At 41.3% G+C, this 20251-nt stretch overlaps 1 protein-coding gene across 3 annotated transcripts in view; it reads right to left on the bottom strand.

Moving 5' to 3' along the window:
* Positions 1 to 18231, bottom strand: part of igdcc4 (immunoglobulin superfamily, DCC subclass, member 4) — a 58572-nt gene extending 40341 nt beyond the window's left edge. For all 3 annotated transcript variants that reach the window (XM_088371504.1, XM_088371505.1, XM_088371506.1), the window contains exons 1-2: positions 17351 to 18231; positions 2068 to 2379 (exon numbers count right to left, since the gene is read on the bottom strand). In XM_088371504.1, the coding sequence (XP_088227630.1) occupies positions 2068 to 2379; positions 17351 to 17417 (379 nt within the window). In that variant the 5' untranslated portion in view covers positions 17418 to 18231. The remainder of the gene's footprint in view (positions 1 to 2067; positions 2380 to 17350) is intronic.
* Positions 18232 to 20251: the final 2020 nt, after the last annotated feature.

Below are 20251 nucleotides of genomic sequence, written 5' to 3' on the forward strand. Positions count from 1 at the left end.
GTCAAAAGCTGTTTTTGACGATTATGGAAAGTAATATGCAGGCCATATGTTGTCGCTTCCGTTTCCATTCAAGTCCACACTCCCGTTCACATTCCCGCGCATGGCACCACTGGGTAAAATCAGCGAGGCAGGTGGTTTGAGTAATACCCTTTCGCAGATGCGATGTGAGATGTTTTTTTTCCCAGCAAAAAGGAGAACATCCGCTCAATGTCAATGTTAAAGCACTTTGCCGTCAACCTCTCAATGCGCTGATCAAATCTCCCCCCGTAGAACTGCCGCAGCTGATTTAATTCAAACACCGCATGTACACAAACAGATTGAAGGTCACACGTAATGGTCTCGGAGACCTTTCCCTTCACCATGACTACTTGCCGGCACCATCCGCCTCCCCTCCATTCACATGACGGAGCCCCCGCGTCCCCTATCCTCTGTGCCCGCCCGCCTGCCTTATTGTCCCTTAAACAAGAGCTCCTTATAAATAGGCATGTGACAGCTGACAAAAGCGCGGGCATCGGCAAAGTACACGGTCTCGTTTTACTCAAAGCTAATGACTCAATAAAGACTACCTCCTAAGAGCCGCTGACAAAGAGGCCCTCCTTGGTGGGGACCATTAAAAAGCTACTGTCTGTCCTCCCGTCTCACCAAGAGACGACGATCCCACTCCGAGCGACGAACACCTGCGGACATTCTTTCATAACCTTTCCTGACTGTTGCGTTTGAAAGAATGCGCTTGTTGAGAGTCCTTTTTTAATGGCAGCCTCTCACACGCTTCAAACACATTTAATTCACACTTATTAAAACAAACTTCTTAAAGTATTCCCCAGCACCTGTTTGCACTCGCTCACTTGCAAAGTTCTCCAAAGAGGTACAGCGTACTTTGGAATTAGCATGCATGCTAAGTAATTATATAACGACTTCTACTGTAACACTCAAAGAGCAGAAACACACAAACAGAGCTTGCAACAATACTCACGAGTATAAATTCTCTGCTCAGCGAGAGCAAAAAAAACTAGTTGGGGACCTTATCTGCCTCTTCTTGCTCTTAATTATGCTGTATTACTTTCAGTAATGCTGTACAATAAATACAATAATTATAATAATACAATACAATACATTAATATACTAAAAGCACACAACACTTCCCAATCCTTCCCCACAAAAAATTGCTTTAGCAGTCTGTGTCCAAAAATGTTGCGACAAAAAAGTGACAAACCAGTGAGTTAGCACATAAGTGTGCTCCAAAAGCAATTCACTACTAAAAACATGACTGATGAGTTATATAAAAAAGTACTTGTGGGACAGAGGTTTCGTTGTCACAGTTAAAAAATGAAAAAATAGGGAATGTTTACGTACCCTTAAGTGTGATGCTGTTAGTGGCACATTTATTTATTCCTAAATATATAAATCCATCTTTGATGACAAATGAGCCGATTTAGCAATTATTTTCATAACTTTCACACTATTGTGGCTAAAGAGAGCTCTAACAATTGATTCATTGATCATGAAGAATTCTCTGTGCTGTATGGAAGTTATTATTGATTTATTTTGTCTGGAAGCAATTTGGGCCATATGGAGTGTGCTTCCAGAAGCATTATTCCGATGTACCTTGGGAAATACTAGATACACACCCCAATTGCCACTGCTCTCTCACCAACGAATCTTCTCAAGAAAAAAAACTTTTCTGGTTAATATGCACATCGCATAGCCAGAGGTGTCAAACTCTGGCCTGCGGGCCAAAATTCGACCCGCGAAGACAAATTGTGCATGGACTTTGTGTCAGTACTACCATTACAAATTGTCTTCACTTTAAACAAAAAATAAATCTTGCTAGGTTTTTTTTTATTAAAATCATCTTTTTGAAATTTTTAAGTTTTTACAATTTTTCAAAACTAGTTAATCATCAGTTTGTTGTGTGACCTATACAGTATATAATATGAGACTTTCATACATGTATATGGGTTGACAATCATAATGGCCCTCCGAAGGAAACTATGAGTACGATGCGGCATTCGACAATAAACGAGTCACAATAAACACCCCTGGCATAGATGGTAGACAGCCACATACTCGCCAGCAGCACATTGACGGTCCGGCTGGTCAAGGCTCCATGTGCACTGGTGCTCACACAGCTGTAGCCTCCCTCCAGAGCCCGAGGGGATGCTCCATCCTCGGAGGAAAGCAGCAGAAGGGAGCTGTCGCTGACATACCGTCGCGGGTCGCTACCCTCTGGAGGGAGGGGCTGGCCCTCGTGCAGCCAGGTGATGTTGAGGGGCGTGTCACTGGCCCCCAGATTACAGTCCAGTGTGAGAGGGGACCCCGGCTCCAACACCACATGGCTGGGTCCAGCTCCGCAGCTCAGCTCCACCGAAACAGGCTTATCTGTGAATTGGAAAAAAAAAGAACAGTAATTTCTAGAAAAGGCCCATGGTGATCTGGGAAAAGGGGGAAGTGACTCATCTGGTCTGCAAATCAAGGCAAGGCAAGGCGCGTTTATTTATACAGCACAAGACAATTCAACGTGCTTTACATAAAATATTAATAGCTTTACAGAAAGATAACCAGAATCCAGCACGCTCGCCGTACTCGTGAGGATACACAGTTCAGAAAATGAATGGATGAGCATTGCAAACATTGTAATCAAAATCATCTAAAGTAATTAGATTGCAATGTGTAAAACCAAGCAACAGTCTCGATAAATTAAAAGATAATATGCGAATGGGGATTAAAATAGACAATAAAGAATAGATTCAGGAGAATGCTGCGGTAAACAATTTCAGTCCTGGTTTAAATGAACGGACAGTTTTGTGGAAGTCTGTTTAGATTAATTTTGTTCAAGTTCAAAAATAGACCTACCCCAGACCACCTGAGAGGTCCGGATGCTTCCGAGATTACTAATATATCTTGTGTGTATTTTAGCACAATTGTGTAGCGAGAATTTGATTTGCTGTCAACTCAAACGTAACAATTTTCCCCTTCACTGATTAGATTATTGCGATTTTGGCTATCGGGCTATTTGTTATTTCATAACAACTTGGATGGAGCCAATAGTGCTGGCAGCACACACATACTCACACACAGATCGGAGGTGGGGTGTATCATGGACAGAGTGAGGGAGCCAAGGAGGCGGAGCTAGAGGAGCTTTGGGAATGAAACGGGCACCGCCGCTCGGAAAGGATTCGGATGTCATCACCAGAACATTAAATTTAGAGAGGCCAAGTCCTAGAGCCAGAGGTGTTAGGAGATGACTCACATGATGCCACACAAGTGGCAATGGAATGAGATTTTGTGAATATTATTTATGAATAGAGGAATTGTCTTTTCTTAATCCTGTTTACGGATTGCACTGACATGAACTGGAACAAAATGTTCCAGGATACGGATTCCTCCGATTTAGTTTCACTTCATGCCTTATACGTAATACCGTGCTTCCTCAAATAGTGACTGTCCCTAAATGGATTCCATTCCCAATTAAGTGCAGGGTGTCACCCGCAAATAAACACCTGCTTCCTATTTCTAGCCATGTATCTATCCAGTTTCTAGACTTTTATCCTGTTTAGAGCTACAAGGAGTTGGAGTCCTCCCTGCATTACACATAAAGTTTAAGGATCAAATAATTACGAGGAGTCATTTTGAAAAAAGTTTAACTGCAGAAAAATAGATCAATTTTAACTTTGATGACAAATGACTGATCAAGCGACTCTCTTGGGAGAGTTGGTCACACTAGATGTACTAAATGTGTGCTGTAAATTAAAACAGTACACACACGTGTGTCATTACAATTTTTTGTTTATTAATATGGTATCAGAATTAAATATAAAAACATTTAAAAAATCAAAAATGAAAGAATAAAAAAATTAAACAATTAAAAAAGAAACAATAAAAACATAATAAACAAAATATATTAAAAATAAATGAAATAATAACAAAAGAAACAAAATCAAGCAATCAGCACGTCTCCCTCCGAATCAAGATACTCCTCCATGCTCATTTGTCTACCTTTTTACTATCCCATATGTGAACACATTTGTCATTTTTACAATTTCCTGCTTATTCTTTAAATGAATAGCAGCTGACCTTCACAGTTCAACTTGGTTTATTTCCCTGCTTCTTGCAAGTGCTTTGTAATGTAGTTCCGTAGAAAACAACGATCTCAGAGAAAGCAAAGGGGCGGGTGTTGTGGGATGAAATCTTCGGATAAAATGTCTTAATGACTGAAGTGAGAGATAAAAGGGAGCCAAAGACTCAATACTGTGACGGGCGGCCAACACGTGATTGGTTTTCATAAGCAGCCAGGCTCGAACAGGCAAAATGGACTGTGTTGGAATTGCTTTGAAAGACCACTTAAATACACACACGGTGATGCTTAAAGCTGCTATCTTGTGCTTGGAAGGCAGCCAGGTCATTGGGTTTATCCACTGCTGCATTTTCCACCATTACTGCATCTTCATCCATTATGCACCAACATCTGTTGAATTATCTCAACTTTGAAGAAGCGCTTGCGTCACATTTCCTAAAAATTGCAAATTTATTGATCCTCATAAATGAATCGGCTGCTCTATCTTCTCCGGGATGGATGCTCTGTTTTATTTTATGGCCTATTCTGAGAGGGGGGAATGAATCTTTATGAGAAATTGTGGCACGTCTGCCTCCTGTTCCTCATTTATCTTTGAACAGAAAGATTTTTTTTGCATAATCTATTGTGTCAAGTTCTTGTTATGGTAGTGACGGACAGTTTTTACCCAAGAAATCGCCAAACAGAGCTTTGTTATACTATGATTCTACGCATCCTTCTTATAGCACATCTCCGACTTTACTCTTGTGAACACATTCTTCACACACGCACAGACATCGATGTCCTGAATCTTTCTCTCTCTCTCTTACTCTGGTGTTGGATTAATTACGTTAATGGGAGATGGAATTTTCCCCTTGATTAAATGAGGCCTGACCCCCCGCCTTCACTTCCTGATGAAGAGGCTGGGTAATTCACAGAAAGGCTGCATGATGTTCTCAAAACACACACACACATATACATTTTGTGCATTTAAATACAACCCAAGGCACACACGTAAAGATTATTTCAGAGGCCAATACGCTCTAAAGCTCCTGATCCGCATTTCAAATGCAGTAATTAAGTGTCATTAAGTCATTAAAACAACCATTACCCAGCTCAATGAGAACTTGGCAAAAGGCAAGGGATTGGGAACTATTTGTGTTGGATAAGCAGTGCATGATGAAACAAATGTGCCAAAAAATGGGTCTTCCGTTTTTGCTTGTTTGGTGGTCTTTTCATCAGAAGTGTATGCTCTATTAGGTTGTGGTCAACTAAATGAGCTACCAAAATATATTTTATTTATTAAAATATGTTTACCCCGTATTTTTGTAGCATTTGGCTGAATTATGCATTATCTACATACGAATTGTGGAATTCTAAACTTTTTCGTTTCAGATTTTCATTGAGGACCTTGAACCTTTCCATTCTTCTGATTATTAATCAATTGAACGAGTTGAATATAAGCCTTAAAGGATATAAACTGTCCACATACTTCTTGACCAAAGTGTATTGTTACATAAGAGCATAAAACCTAGATAACACACCAAGACTGACATGGCCTACTAGAGACCGCATGGGACTCAAACACTGCATGTATACACACATACACAGTCCAAACAACTTCAAATGACCTGATTTTGTGGACATATGCAGCACACACATGCATGCTCACACGCACACACTCAAGCAGTATATTAGTTAATGAAGCCATCAAAGTGCATGTATGCCCTTTCGATAAGTGCCAGTGTCGTTCTTAAAGAGCACAGTGGAAGGGGGGTGGGATGGTGGGGGTGTCCCTGAAGTACTCATTTTGCCATTTTACACAAGGCAAGAGGGAGATTGCTGAAAAAGGGCAAATTCCACTAACAAATACATAATAAATTATTCTAAAGGTATTGTTCATGACTAAATAGGAACAAGATATCGTAAAATAGAAACCTCTAGGTGAGAGCAAAAAAACAAACATCCTGATAATTCTTAATGACTAATTTCGCTCTTAAATGCAATATTATAATTACGCTAACAAATGATTTGTTGAACATGTCAACTAGGTCTCAACTTGGGTTGAATTGTCTGATGAGTATGGTGGCTGTAGAGAGTCAAAAAGGCTCAAAAAAAGACAAAACAGAATTGCCCCAGAAGACAATCAAGGCTTTATGAACATTAAAAAAAACAGAAGATTGAAGGACCTGTGACAACCTACTGTTACGAGCATTATCATAAAATGTATTTACATATGTCACTACTTTGTATTAAATATAAAAATGTTCCCAATACAGAGTGGCTCCGGCATCTAGACAAAAAGTTGCAGCAAGTCACATTTTTACATAATAATCTTGTACTAAAATAGTCCTTTTCTGTTAATGTATGACTCAAGTTCTTCAAAAGATTTTTAGAAGCAGAGACCAGAGAGAAACCGAGAGGATGGGGCGGCGGGGCGAGTTCATTGCGAGTGACGCTGCCAAGTGAACATTTCACCGGGTCAGGCTCACTGTCAACACACAACCCGTGGACCCCCCGGTGACCCCAGCGAGACCAAAGCTCAGGTTTCGGCAAGCCTCTAAAGTGGAACCATACCAAGGTGCTTTAAAGGAAAACAAGACGACTTCAATCAAATATCCACCATTAGCACTTCTAAGAGGTTGGTGCTCAGACATCTGGTCTGCCAGTTAGTTTGACTTCAGATAACCCTGATCAGGACCAACGGTATAAAAAATTTATGGATTGGAGAATTATGACGCTTTTGCACCAACTACTAACAATCTAAACCTCTCCGCGATAAAACCAGATATTTTTTGCTCTTGCGTCGGATCTCGTTGGATTTGCAACGCTCCATATGAAGGCCTCAATGTTTTTTCCCTGAAGCTGCTGTGAGGCTATGATTCACTCAACAATGTGAACAGCTGCCCTATCACAAGCGCAAACGTTCCAGCTGCGTTTCCTCCCATGACGAAACTTCAATGCGCTTCTCACAGCGACTCATCTTCTCCGCAAAAACGTTCTCAACTTCTGCGAGCCGCTAGCAATAATAAGTTTTCAAAGATGAACGACGAGCAAGAGCATATCTCTGCGCTCCTTTTTACAGTCTAAAGGTGACTTTGATTTGGAATTCTTCATTTTTGTTCCAAATGGTAACCCAACCTTACTGCATGAACTGATGAAGCCTTCACGAAAGAGAAGCCAAACGTCTAAGACAAACAACGCAGCGATCGATTCAATGCCCCGAGAACCTTGGAAGAATACGGTTCAAGAAACGACACCTTCGGATGGATCCGCATGAAAATATCATGAGTCGGTCCTTGACTTGGGTCACATGACCAGGCGGCACTTTAAGACCTCCGCACAAATAAAAGCAAAGCCCTGCAGGTTAACCCTTGAGTACCTAATGAAACGCAAGGCTGATTTTACGCGTTCAGCACAGCATCCAGCTTGTACTATACGTCACCTGAATAATTAATTAGCCTTCTTATGGCCAGCGGAAGGGCAAACCGTGATGCGATCAAACTGCGGCAGGCCCATGCATCCCTATTGAGTGTATGTGTGTGGGAACCAGAACAGAAGTGGACAGAGGGAAAGCTAAAGAATGAGAGTGCCGGGAGGGATGGGGGTAGCTCTGCCCTCCTTCATACCTCCTGCTCTATGTACAGTGCTCATTCATCCCTGCCTGGCGTCAGCCAATCAGAGAGAGGCGGGGCCCCTCTTGGATGTTGGGCCTCCCACAAACATGGGGCCTCCGCATGGCCATGACAAGAACCAAAAAGTCAGATTCCAACCAACTCGGAGCAGATTCAAACAAAATGAATATGCTGAACAAATCTGACATTTTTTTAGTAAATTGCCCCAAAGGTGTTAAGAGCCTACACGAGGAAAGTGGAAGCAACAGGCGCAAAGATAAGCAAAAACATACGGGCAGAGATTTCAAAAGGTCTAAGGCAGTTCTCTCCTCCTTGTCCCTGCTCACCGAGGTGACACGCACGGACTTAATAATGCCTCCGTGCATCTCGTGCCGGAATGATAAATGAGACTGCGGCGTGACACCGGGGGAACATGTAGCGGTGACGGATCAACATTTCCACTATTATTCACGCTCTCGCATCTGCATGCGCGTGACCACATCCAGCTGAGCTCCTCCTGTACAAATAACTCATTCCCAAGTCATTACTTTATATCAGGTCCTGTCAATGCTCATTTATGTGTCTTATTCCATTGGAAAAAAGTAATTCCTTTGCAGCTATATGTGTATATGAATGTCGGGGTATGGTTCTGGCACCAATTGGATTGTCTCCTCGGTGAATTCTTGTGAGATAGAATCGAGAAGAAGTTACTTTATTTCAATGAGCTCATTCTTATGATATCCTTGGACATGATTTGATGTGTAGGGGGAAACTGCAGAGGTTTCATATATTTGTTTTTAGGTTTGAGTGTACTTGAGTCAGCTAAGGAATTCGGAATGGTACTCACGAAGATATTCACTGACATTTTTCAAACTATAGGTACCGTTTCGCAAAGAGAGAGAACTATGAAATCATGTTTTTAGGTAAGACTCCGTGGCACAGTCAAAATATAAACCACCATTGTGTGTAAAATGGTAAAGCTTAGCCCAACATTTTGGTCCAATTTTAAAATTTTTGATAGAAGGTTTGAGCTGCCTCATCGCACCCACTTATATCACTTGATTCAAATGCCTCAACTAAATTATCAATTGCAATCACTCCACATACAAGCGCGACAAAGCAATTGAAGGCAGGTGAGTGTGGGTGCTAAATGATGAATACTTAAATACAGCACTTACAATACCTACTGAAGAAGAGTGCTAGCGGGTGGGAAAAAGCATTACATGGGTAAATGCCTTTTGACCTTGATCATAGGCAACAATGTCAGCTCCTATAAGAAGACGACTGAGTGGAGCGTGCCGTGCTGTAAACATGACTCCATAACAACGTACAAAAGCCTCCTTCAATGGAAAACCATAGGAGTAGAAACATATATTTTTTACTTGAACCGAGGCGGGTGTTTTGAGAACCTTTGCTCAAAAAATCCCCTCTCAGAATACGGGGTCTGTATCTCATGTTGTGTTAATTGTAATTCTTTTAGTTTTCCTTCTTTGGGAGGTTTAAACTGTGAGCCATGAGATACATTTAGTTGCTGATCATCCCAGAATTATATTTTGTCATCAATAGACTGTGATGGGCAACACTGTAGCATAGTTAGCTTAGCACGTCTGCTTCAGAGTTCTGGTTCACGGTTCAAAATCTTCCTATGTTGAATCCATAACTTTTCTCCAGGTCTTTCAAAAACATGAATGTTAAGTTTATTGAAGAATCCAAATTATCCATAAATGTGAATGAATAAGCTGAACTCTCTGCTAAGTCGGCTATGATAAGCTTCAGTTCAACCACGACACTAACGAGGATGAGCGCAAAAGAAAACGAGTGTCTGATGGATGAGTTGAACTCATTTTATATAACTTTGAATGAAAACCACTGCAATATGAGACACAGATATAAATCAATCACACAAATTAGATCACATTAACACTCGGATATGCAGCATCACGGCATTGAAACGTTTCTACAACACGAGTTAAGCATTTTTCTTCTTTCTACTATTTCTTCAATAACCCCAACCGACATAAAGAACTGTGAGACCACGGGAGACAAAATCATAAAAAAAAGAGACATGTCTCTTAGCTGCCATGTGAGTCGGATCACAGCGGCGGGGAGGCATTCGTGAAGTATGACCTCACTCAAACTCTAAGAGAAGCACTTGAAAGAAGACCTCAGTTCTACTAAGTATGACCATCACGTCATTGAAATGAGGCCAGCCATGCCTTCAAATAAGAACCCACGTGGATGAAAAACAATTAATTATTGAACTTTAATACATCCAGGTAAAGCAATTGAGATATTCAAGGAATAAAGTGAATCCAAATATGCACCACACAAGCACGTCCAAATGGAAACCAGCCAAAGGCACCTTTAAATAATACATACCCTCATTTAAAATGGACTCTCAAGGGATGAAATCAAAATGCAGTGACAAATCACAGCTGATGCCCCCTCATTTACACAAAACAATGCAGCCACACACGCTTTAGTAAACACACACACACACGCAAACATGCCTAATTTAGAATTGATGTGTCACAGCCTATTCCTCAGGCACCACTGTCCAATATACTCTTATTTAAGTCTCAGGAGTAATGGAGCACATCTGACGCTGCCTTTTTTGAGGACAATAAATTGAGCTCCATGAATTTTAAAGTACAGGCATAATATTTTACTTAGCCACGTGATAAAAGTAGAACATAGATACAAATCATGGCATTCACTGAAAGAATTAATGTACTTTCATCTGCCTTTGGACACCCTGAACTGCTTTCCAGCCAATCATGGAAAATACATTTTAACAGCAAATCAATGAGATTAATTTCAAATAAGTAAAATAAATTGACTAATTGAACAAACCAATGATATTGCCACTGTAGTGAGTAGTGTCTTCTTTGCATGAGACAGAACAGTCAATTCAGATTGCTATGAGCAATAATTATTTTTCATTTGTGTATGTTGACCCCAAAACGGTCAGAGACCTTTTGTTTTTAAAAAAAACATTTCCAATGTGATATCCTTTTTGCATACCACAAATACAATGCAATAACTCCACATTGTCAGACCTGTATAATACCCTCACATAAAAAACAACCTGTTTCCACATCCTCTATGATATTTAAGCAAGAAAGTGGACTTTGCTCCCTGAATACTCTGCTTGGTGCAGCGTGAGGAATAAATGGTTGACTCAGTCACTCCACACCACCAACCCCCTCCTCCCACTACTGTGCTTCACATTGCACAGAGTCACTTAAGCCGCAGGAATCCCATATGGTAATTTTCCCTCCAAACTTTATAAGAATAAGCCGCCGAACTTGACAAGGTCTGACCTTGTGGACCATAGGGAAAAATAACAGTTTTGTTTTATTTATGTTTTGATCGATAAACATCAATGATATACAACAGTGTAATCCTTCCGCAGCAGAGGTAGACTGTGGTACTTTGAAAGCACAGTGGGGAGGGGGCATATTAACTGTGATGTGGAGAGGCTTCATTACAACTTGTATGAAGGCAAATTACAAAGGTGACATGGTATGCATTTTCCTCATTAAGTCAAAGAGTTTCCAAGTATCTTAATGAAGGGTGTTTGACCTTCTGCTGTCAAAACACATCAAAGATCAAGAATTACAGCACTGCGAAGAGCCACTTATAACACGATGTTTGAAATCAGCTTTTCAACCATTCACATTGTCATTGAAATGGGAACTGAAGTCATGCTGCCTGCACAGAAGTAATCTATTCCTTCATCGGTGACTAACATGGGCATAACATTTTATACTGGGTAGAAATCTGAATAGATTAAACCATGGAAATGTCTAACAACCCTAAAACAACCGTTTTCAATTGAAAGACGCCTGCTGTGGTTATTCAGGCACGGGTTCTTAAGACTTTTTTGTGGGACCATTTATGTTTAATTGCCTACCAGATGTCATGTTGCCACCTGGAACCTGACTCTGAAGGCTGAATTTCCCAAATGTTCAACAAGATGTCTTTGAAGGACACCTGAAATGACCAAAAATGTCCCTGAAGCAGCCACATAAGACTAAAATGTCAGACTTTTATGATGTTTTTTGGAGCCGACTTAGTATTTTTTGTCATGCTGTATTTTATTGTGATTTTTTTAGAAATGCAACTCTTCCACATGTAAATTTAACAAGGATGACCATGGCTAGCATAGGGTGTAAAACACACCATGGTGATTTATATAGCCTTAGAATAACAGCGACAAAGCGAGTCCATAATAAATTTGTGCCGAGTAGTATCTGTCTATTCCGTGTGGACAGTGAGCAGGGGTCGCGAGTCAAACGCGTAATAAGCCGACCTACGGATACACTCGGCTGTTGCCGCGTTGGCCATGTTGCTCTGGCCTTGCGTGTGACGCCGCTCATGTCAAATCCTACCGGGGACAGGAGATTCATCAGCCGCTAAAATGGATTCTCAGCATGTTGTTGACAGCAGGATGGCTGTCCTGACTTGATAACAACTCTTCATGCTTGATTGCATTTTTATTTATGATTCTCAGTTGGGGAGGGAAGGTAGGCAAAAAAAATCCCAAGTTGGTTCTGATTACCGTCTGTGTGGGCAAATGTCAGTTTGAGCATCAGTAAATGACACAAGACACATAATACAGTGCATCTCCTATACTATAACACAATGAATTTGTCAACTCTTTGTCTTCGGCAGGACTGAGAGGATCTAATCATGTTCAGCACCATGGAAAGTCTGCCTTTAACAATGAATTTTTTCGATACACAGAAAGTCGTTTTTTTTTTTTAGTTTCAAGACAAAGATGAAATAGGCTGTCTAACAAGCCAAACATAAGTCAACCCATTAAAAGTTTAACAATGAGTATTTTTCTATACACAGAAAGTCTTTTTTTGTAGTCTCAAGAAAATGATTAAATGGGCTGTCTATCAAGCCGAACATGAGTCAACCCATTAAAACTTCTCAAGAGCGTACAAAGCTCCCAGAGCCAATATCTTCTTCCTATCCTGGTAAAAATGTATTTGTGTTAACTTAGCAGGATCAAATTTGGAAGTCTTACATGAAAAAACAAGAATCCTACAATGCCCAAAAATGAAAAAAATGGAAGCTCACATTTTAGGGTCATTCTGGCAATTTGCAAGAGTCAATCAAAGACATACTTGGGAGGGGTTTTACATGCAAGCCCTGGTGACAATTTCATTCGGCAACATGCACTAGGAAAACTCGTGTCTCGTGAGTAGAAGCACACAAAAAAAAATCCATCAACTCAGACCTGAAAAGACACAAGAAGTCCACAATTTTGGTTTGAAGCTGCAGTTTTAGATTAGCCTGGTTTTTGGTTGTGGCATTTTGGTAACTTGGGATCTTTAAACAATCAAGATGTTCTTTTCCCAGTTACTACCGATTTTTAAGCCAGAGATGGGCAACACTAAATGGTCAACCATTTGAGTTTTGATCCTTGTTTGTATGCTAAAGATGGTGATGAAGTTTAACCATTCACCATACAGCACAAAACCCACCAAATGTTTAAACTCATTTTTGCTGCGACCGAACCAATCGCTCGGGGAGTCTGCATGATAACTACTTGAGTGAGAGGACAGTAACAGATTGCTGACACAGGCAAAATATAAAGTACCTGTTCAATCAGGACATCGTATCTACACTCAGTAACCAACGGGTCTTCTCAATTTATGTGCGCAAGTTATGCTGAACACTATAGAAAAGAATCCCGTTAGCTTAATCAACCCTTAGAAGAAGAAAAAAAAGATGATGACTCCTGAGCTGTTTAATGAGATGTGAACTTTCACGCTGAAACGGTGGATTAAAGGGCTATTAACACTACGGGGGAAATTATATTTCTTTGGAAACATGACAGGAAGATACAACTGTTGCTGTGCTGCAGCTTCACTTAGTTGATGAAATGAGTCTGGCTTCTACCACATTGGATGGACTCCATGCTCATACATTGAAGGTCAACCGCAATCCATGACAGCTTCCCATTGAGATCAATTATATTTGACCTTTACTAAGCATTCTGTTCTACTCAGTTATTTTGTTAGCTTTTCTATTCTCCTTGCCCAAATACAACACTTGTGTAGTGTCCAGACATCCATTTGACCACAGCTGATCGTCACCAAATTGCAGTGGGGGCTGATTTGTTATCATTATAGGCCAGTTTTTGGTTCTGCTCCCACAAGTAGAAGATGCAGACTTACATGTTCAAGTCCCAATTAAGCTCTGCCTCCATTAGCATGATCACAAAATCCAGACTTGCCATTGTAACAGCAATATATGGACTGTATGGAGTTGGCCTCTCAAACTGGTAATTTCACAAAAACAAGAAATAGGATTTATGAAACTTTTCTGCATTCTTGATCAACAGGATATTTTTATGAAAGATGGTCACAATTATACAGCTGTAGAAACTATTTTAAAAACATGAGAAAGATGTGTCTTTAACTAAATCGTTGGTCAAGTTGCACAATCTTTGAGGCACAGTAGAAACAAAGGCACAGGGGGGCCGCTTTCCTCCCTTTCATGTGTTCATAACGTGTTAAATGAAGTTGACATATTTCCCTGTGATCGTTAGAACGGACAAAACGAGCTCTTTGTTTGTGGATCCAGCCGTGGCCCTTGCCCTCTAATTCGCCTCCGTCGCCTCCTCCCGCTGATTCATCTCTGTCCCAAAATCACTCCCCGAGTTCCCACACTGTTACTCAATTCCACAAAATGCGCACACGGTGCAAAATTATGATCCATTCATGATTCACTGTAGGCATGGCAGTAATGAAAGCAACCTGTCACGTTGGCCCAACAAATGTGCTCAGAGGCGAGAACAGCAAGGTCTTAAGCAAAGTCCTTGAACGGGAGAGAGACGGGACGACCCCATTGCCTGACTAGACTGCTCATTAAGAAAGTGTAACCATCACCATACCAGGTCAGCGTACCTTATTGCTGATAGCATGAGGAAGTTAATCTGTAGCCAAACCTGTAAAAAGTCCTGCCCCCCACCTAGAATTTGTGTGTGTGGTTCTAATTGATCCCTATCGGAAATTCTGTGTTGGCGACAACCAAAATGATCACTTTCAGAAACACTTCATGAGTGACAAAAACTTTGCTTCGAAAAAACCTCAAATCAGGCACAAGTATCTTGAACAGAAAGGCTAAAGTTGTTTGAGCTCTCTATAAATAAGGACACCATTCCGCAACCACTTCACCACTAGATGCACCGTTGCGCAACTTCCAGTGGCAACTCGCATTCGTCTCAACCCTACGAGACGGCCGTCTTTGTTTTCGACGGCCATCGGTTCACCGTGTTCATGGGCTGTGTGGGTAGGCTTTTCTTGAGCATCGTTGGCCACTTGCATCCGCCGCTGCAGCGTCTCTTGGTGTCAGCCCTCGGAGGGATCTTACAAAAGACTTAGCATCAAACGTTGCACAATCCTCTCACACACACACCTCCAGTGTGTGCATCTTATAAAAGCCTGGGACCAAACTGCTTTGGATGATAATAAACTGGCTGAGAAATCAACTTATTCAACAGTGAAGTACACCATTAAGGGAATAATGGAAGTTCATTTTGCACCCTAAAGCTACAATCTAATAATGTATGGCTACAGAATGTACTACATTTGTAGGTTCATTTCTGTTTCTGCATAGGCACCTCAAAAGAGCTACAAAGGTGCCCGAATTGAAAATGAATTTTGGTTAGGTCATCATCACATCCATGCCGGGACTTCAAGTTGTCTCCATGACAACGATACACAGGTCACTGAGTTTACTGCTGAAAGTGCAATTATCAACTTTCACTGACACTTGCTGTGACAGCTGCGGGAACTTAGATTGCACAAAAGTGGTGCGCATATTCCCGCATTTCTGTTAAAAGAAAAGCGGACGGTGAAAATTGGCAATCATTTGTATTCCCTTCCAGGAACCATGTGCTCAATATGCCACAAGACAATAGGCGTGATGAAATTTCCAATGTGAAGACATTACTTCAAAATTCAGAGAACAAGAAATAAAAATGCATTGAAATTGCGTATGCGTCACATCTGTGGCGCCATCAAAAAAGCAAAGCAACAAAGTGGTCACTTGCAGTGGAATGGATTTTTTGTTAAGCAAGCACAAGAAGTTACCCTCTCAGATTCCACTGCAACCAGACTCACTGAGGCACCAGCTGGTGATTTAGCTAAGCAGTGGTGCAATGAAATAAAAAATGCAAAGAGCATTTGCTAGCTGTGGATGGGTCCACTGATAATACTCAGCTAATGATGTTTACAAGGTATTATAATGAGTCAGGAAGGGATTGTTTTCTGTCGAAATGTAAATTTGATTTTATTTATTTTTTAATGATGAGGACATTTTGTTATGAATGTAATTATGTAATCGTGTGGTCTGACTGACCTTCATTAATGGAACTTAGTGAAAAGAATGTGGCCTTTAATGATTTGTATTTAAAAAGCTCTGCTAAAGACTAATGCTCAAAGTATTGACTGGAGTCCAAAGAAAACTGAATACTTTCCAGAATTTTAGCAACTGCATGATCATACTGCTATTGTTTTAGCGTAATTTATAATTAACGCAGAGCAGTGAAACAAAACGTAAAACGTGAATTTCATTATTTGGTCCAATGGCTGAGACCATGACTGTTTTTTTTTATTAACTTACGGGGTATGATCGTGCCTCTATATACTCCACATAGCAACAAGTGATATAGATTCATTGAACTCAACACAACACACTTTACGATAACCAGAATTTTGGCAAATAGTGAACAATTCTTGAGGCGTCGTGCTGTTTTCACTCCAAGTTTAAATTTACTGTCAAAGTAAACATAAAAGAAAGACATTTTGTATTTAAATGAAAAACATCGTATTTCGATGAGATTCATCATGTCTTCTTAATGAACAAAAACAGATTCTTTTGTTCAGACAATAAATGTTTTTAGTTGTGACCTTGATGACAGTTTGGACTGCTACTCCAGTCTTCTTCAGAGCCGTCGAAGCAGTCGAAACTGTTAGCAAGGTAACAACTAAAAACTTTCATTGTCTTAACAAATGAATATGTTTATATTCATTACGTAGACATGATGAATCTCATCAAAATAAACAGATCTTGACAAATCTTAAACAAAAAGAAAAAACTTTATACCCAATGTATATGGCACAAGATTTAAATACTATATTAAAAAAAACATTGTAATTTGTCCTTACGAAAAGTCTATTTTGGAGACTGTACTTGTTTTACTTTTACTGAAGTACACGAGTTGAATCAAGTTGTTTGTTGTTGTTGTTTTTTTGGGTCCACCTCTGCCGTACTGCACAATACTACCGTACTTTTACGTAAATGCCATTAACTTGTCATTTCCTCCCAAAAGATGAAGAAAGAACAGCACTAGCACGCAACTGCATTCTTAAATAAATAAATAAAAACACTTGCGAGTGTGAATATTTGACACAATACAAAACTTGCCCAAATCCTGTTTTGGAAGCTCACTCGTTGCTCTTTTTGCTGTCAACTGCTGCAACTCCTGGACGGGACACACAATACATGCAAGCGCGGCAGAAGAGTATCGACAGTGCTGTCCAGTATTGAGAGTATTGTCCTGCACAGTGCAAGGTGCACGAGTCACCCCGCTCTCTATGCCCCCGTACTAAAAAAAAACAACGTAAAAGCATGCGTATATGGATGGAAATGTTGCCTTTACCTTGCTTGGATGGAGCGCAAAAGAGCAAAAGCACACAGATGAGCCAAGGGGTGCTCTCCACCGCCATGTACAGCCTTTTGGTGAGGAGGGGGGTCCACCAGTGGGGTAGCGTGGGTGTCCTCGTCCGTGTCTACAAGCCAGGCTCGACCGTCACAGCCACATGCGATGCATTTTCTTTTTGTCCACGGGTGGTCAGTCTGCTATTGTCTGCGCGGGTAGTTTTGTTTTATGGAGGGGAAAGTCTCTCACCCCACGCCAAAGCTCCCCCCCTTTCCACCACCCCACTCTCACGCTTCTCTAGTAGTCCCAACAACAATAACGCCGTCTTGTCCCTCTGCGAGTCAACGCCATATTACGAGCCAATGTTGAAGAGTGGCGTGTGGTGGTGGTAAGGTGGTGGTGTGTGCGTGGTTTGCCTCTGCTTGCTGCTCCACACAAACGCGCGCACACACATCCTTGTACACACACTTCCATGATTGCACACGCACGCATCTATGCTCGTTCCTTGTGCGCGTGCACGCTGCCTGACACTGACTTACTGCCTGGTTTAGTTGGACAAGGTCCACTGGAACAAGCTGCGCATAATAATAATAATAATAATAATAATAATAATAATAATAATAATAACAATAATAGTAACAATAATACAGCTCCCCAAACAACATCTAAAATCCTACTAACCAAACATTTTAAGCACGCAACTCAGCCAACCAACCTCCTGACTGAGTTGGTGCACCCCATGTCTGCAAGATTACTGGTACCATCCCCACCAGCCCTTTGAACGACTTGACAAATTAGGCGTACCCCCTTGAGTCCAAACAGCGTGCTTGTCCCAATTATTTGAAGCCACGCACCCCATGAATGCTCTAACGGGGTTGACGCACCACACGCTAAAATTGGTACTTTTGCCTGTCTTTTCCAAATACTTTAGTCACACCCCTTTAATAGCCCGACAAATTAGCCACATGGTCTCCTTGCACACGCAAACTCTAAAAAAGTCTGCTTTTCCAAAACATTTCAAGCCATGCACCACCTTTAACTTCCCAAAAGAGGTGGTGCGCTGCCTCTTCCTCATACACACACTATAAAAGGGTCATTTCCACAAACTTTTCAAGCCACGCCCCCTTCAAGAACCAGATGGTTGACATGATCCCCTGCCATTCTCAAAGGGTTTAAGATGAGTACCCCTTCAACATCTCGACACAGTTGGCGCACCCTATTCAGACACGCACGCACACACACGCACACACACACAAAAGAGGTGCCTTTCCAAACTCTTCCAGCCACGGACCCACCCACTTCAACCTCCTGTTGGTGCAACCACTTTCCCTCACACGCAACATTATAAAAAAAATGCATTTCCCAAAACTTTTAAGCCAACCACCCTCTTCAACAGAGATGGTGCACACCTCTCCTCACACGCAGCACAAAAAATGGGTCTTTCCCAGCCTTTGTCAAAAAAAAAATCTTACAAGATTGGGCAGAAGGTGGAAGGGGAGGGGCGGGGAGCCTGGTGGTGTGCATCCCAATCAATCAGTCGCTGAGTACTGAGGGCTTCACTGACTCGTACATGCAAACACATCGCGGGCAGCCAGCTGGAGCTCTGCCTGGCCGCCTGCCTTCCACACAAAGACATCCTCCACGAGGGAACAAAGTGATGAAGAGCCAGCGTATGCACACACTACCTCTGCTGCTGTCCGAATTCAAGTATAGAAAATTGCCTCGAATGCAGCATGACAGTCAAGGCAACACAAAGCACATATGTGCGGCAAATCCCATCGCTCGTCTTTTAACTGTAAGCAAAGACACGATGATTAAAGGCTTTAATGGAGACGTTCCCTTTAGAAATATAACACACGTCTCCCTACGCGGATGCTAGATTGATTTGGTCTGAAGAAATGAAATGAGATGCGGTCATTTCCCAGGTGGATGATTAAAGCAAATGTGAATTATGGGATGGCCGTGTCCCATGTGATTGTGGTCAAACTGTAATTTCCTCTCTTTTTCTTTCAAAGGGGAGTAAATGGATTCGTGCCATGTGCACAAACAAAATCCCAGTGTGTTTTGGCCACACCATCTTTTCCTAACACACATCCCCAAAAAAGTATCTAGCCCATTCCCCAAATACTCAAGCCCCGCCCCTTTTAACATTCTGATAAAGTTGGCGCACTACATCTACCTAACATAAACCCTACTCTGACAGCCTTTCCTAAACGATTTTAACGACCATTAAACTTCCATCCTCAGAGTTGAACTTCATCTTGACTCATCTGTCATTCAAATATTATGCAATTGCTCTCTTGCTGTGACTCCACTAATGGAAAAGAGAGCCCTCAGTGGACTTCGTAGACTCCGGGTGGCCAGGGCATGACATATTTAGAAGTACACGCTGGCTTAATTGTGATATCTGCGGATCTCACAGAGACCAATTAGCAGAGCAAACTTTTGAGTGGTTCCTCTTGGCAGCTTAAAGCAGCGGGTTGAGTGTCTTGAATGCAAGCCAGAAAATATCCACTGATGCTTCTTTAATGCAGCAAAATAATACCTTGGCTTGTTTTCCCGTGTGATCATTCCGTAAAATGGAATCTCTCTCGCTCTCTCTCTCTCTCTGCATCCATCCATCCATCCATCCATCCATCCATCCATCCATCCATCCATCCATCCATCCATCCATCCATTCATCCATCCATCCATCCATACATCCATCCATACATCCATCTATCCATCCATACATCCATACATCCAGTCACCTGAGATAAAGTCCAGCTCACCCTTCACTCCAATGAAATAATAATAGAAAAGTGATGGATAAAGCGATATTAATAATGGACAAGATATATTCCTTACTGCTTTGAATCGACCATGGTGAGCAAATTAACAGTAAGATGTCCATGTTTGAAT

The sequence above is a fragment of the Syngnathus floridae genome, chromosome 3, assembly GCF_059516105.1.
Source record: "Syngnathus floridae isolate MCC-2025c chromosome 3, RoL_Sflo_1.0, whole genome shotgun sequence".
Classification (NCBI taxonomy): Eukaryota; Metazoa; Chordata; class Actinopteri; order Syngnathiformes; family Syngnathidae; genus Syngnathus; species Syngnathus floridae.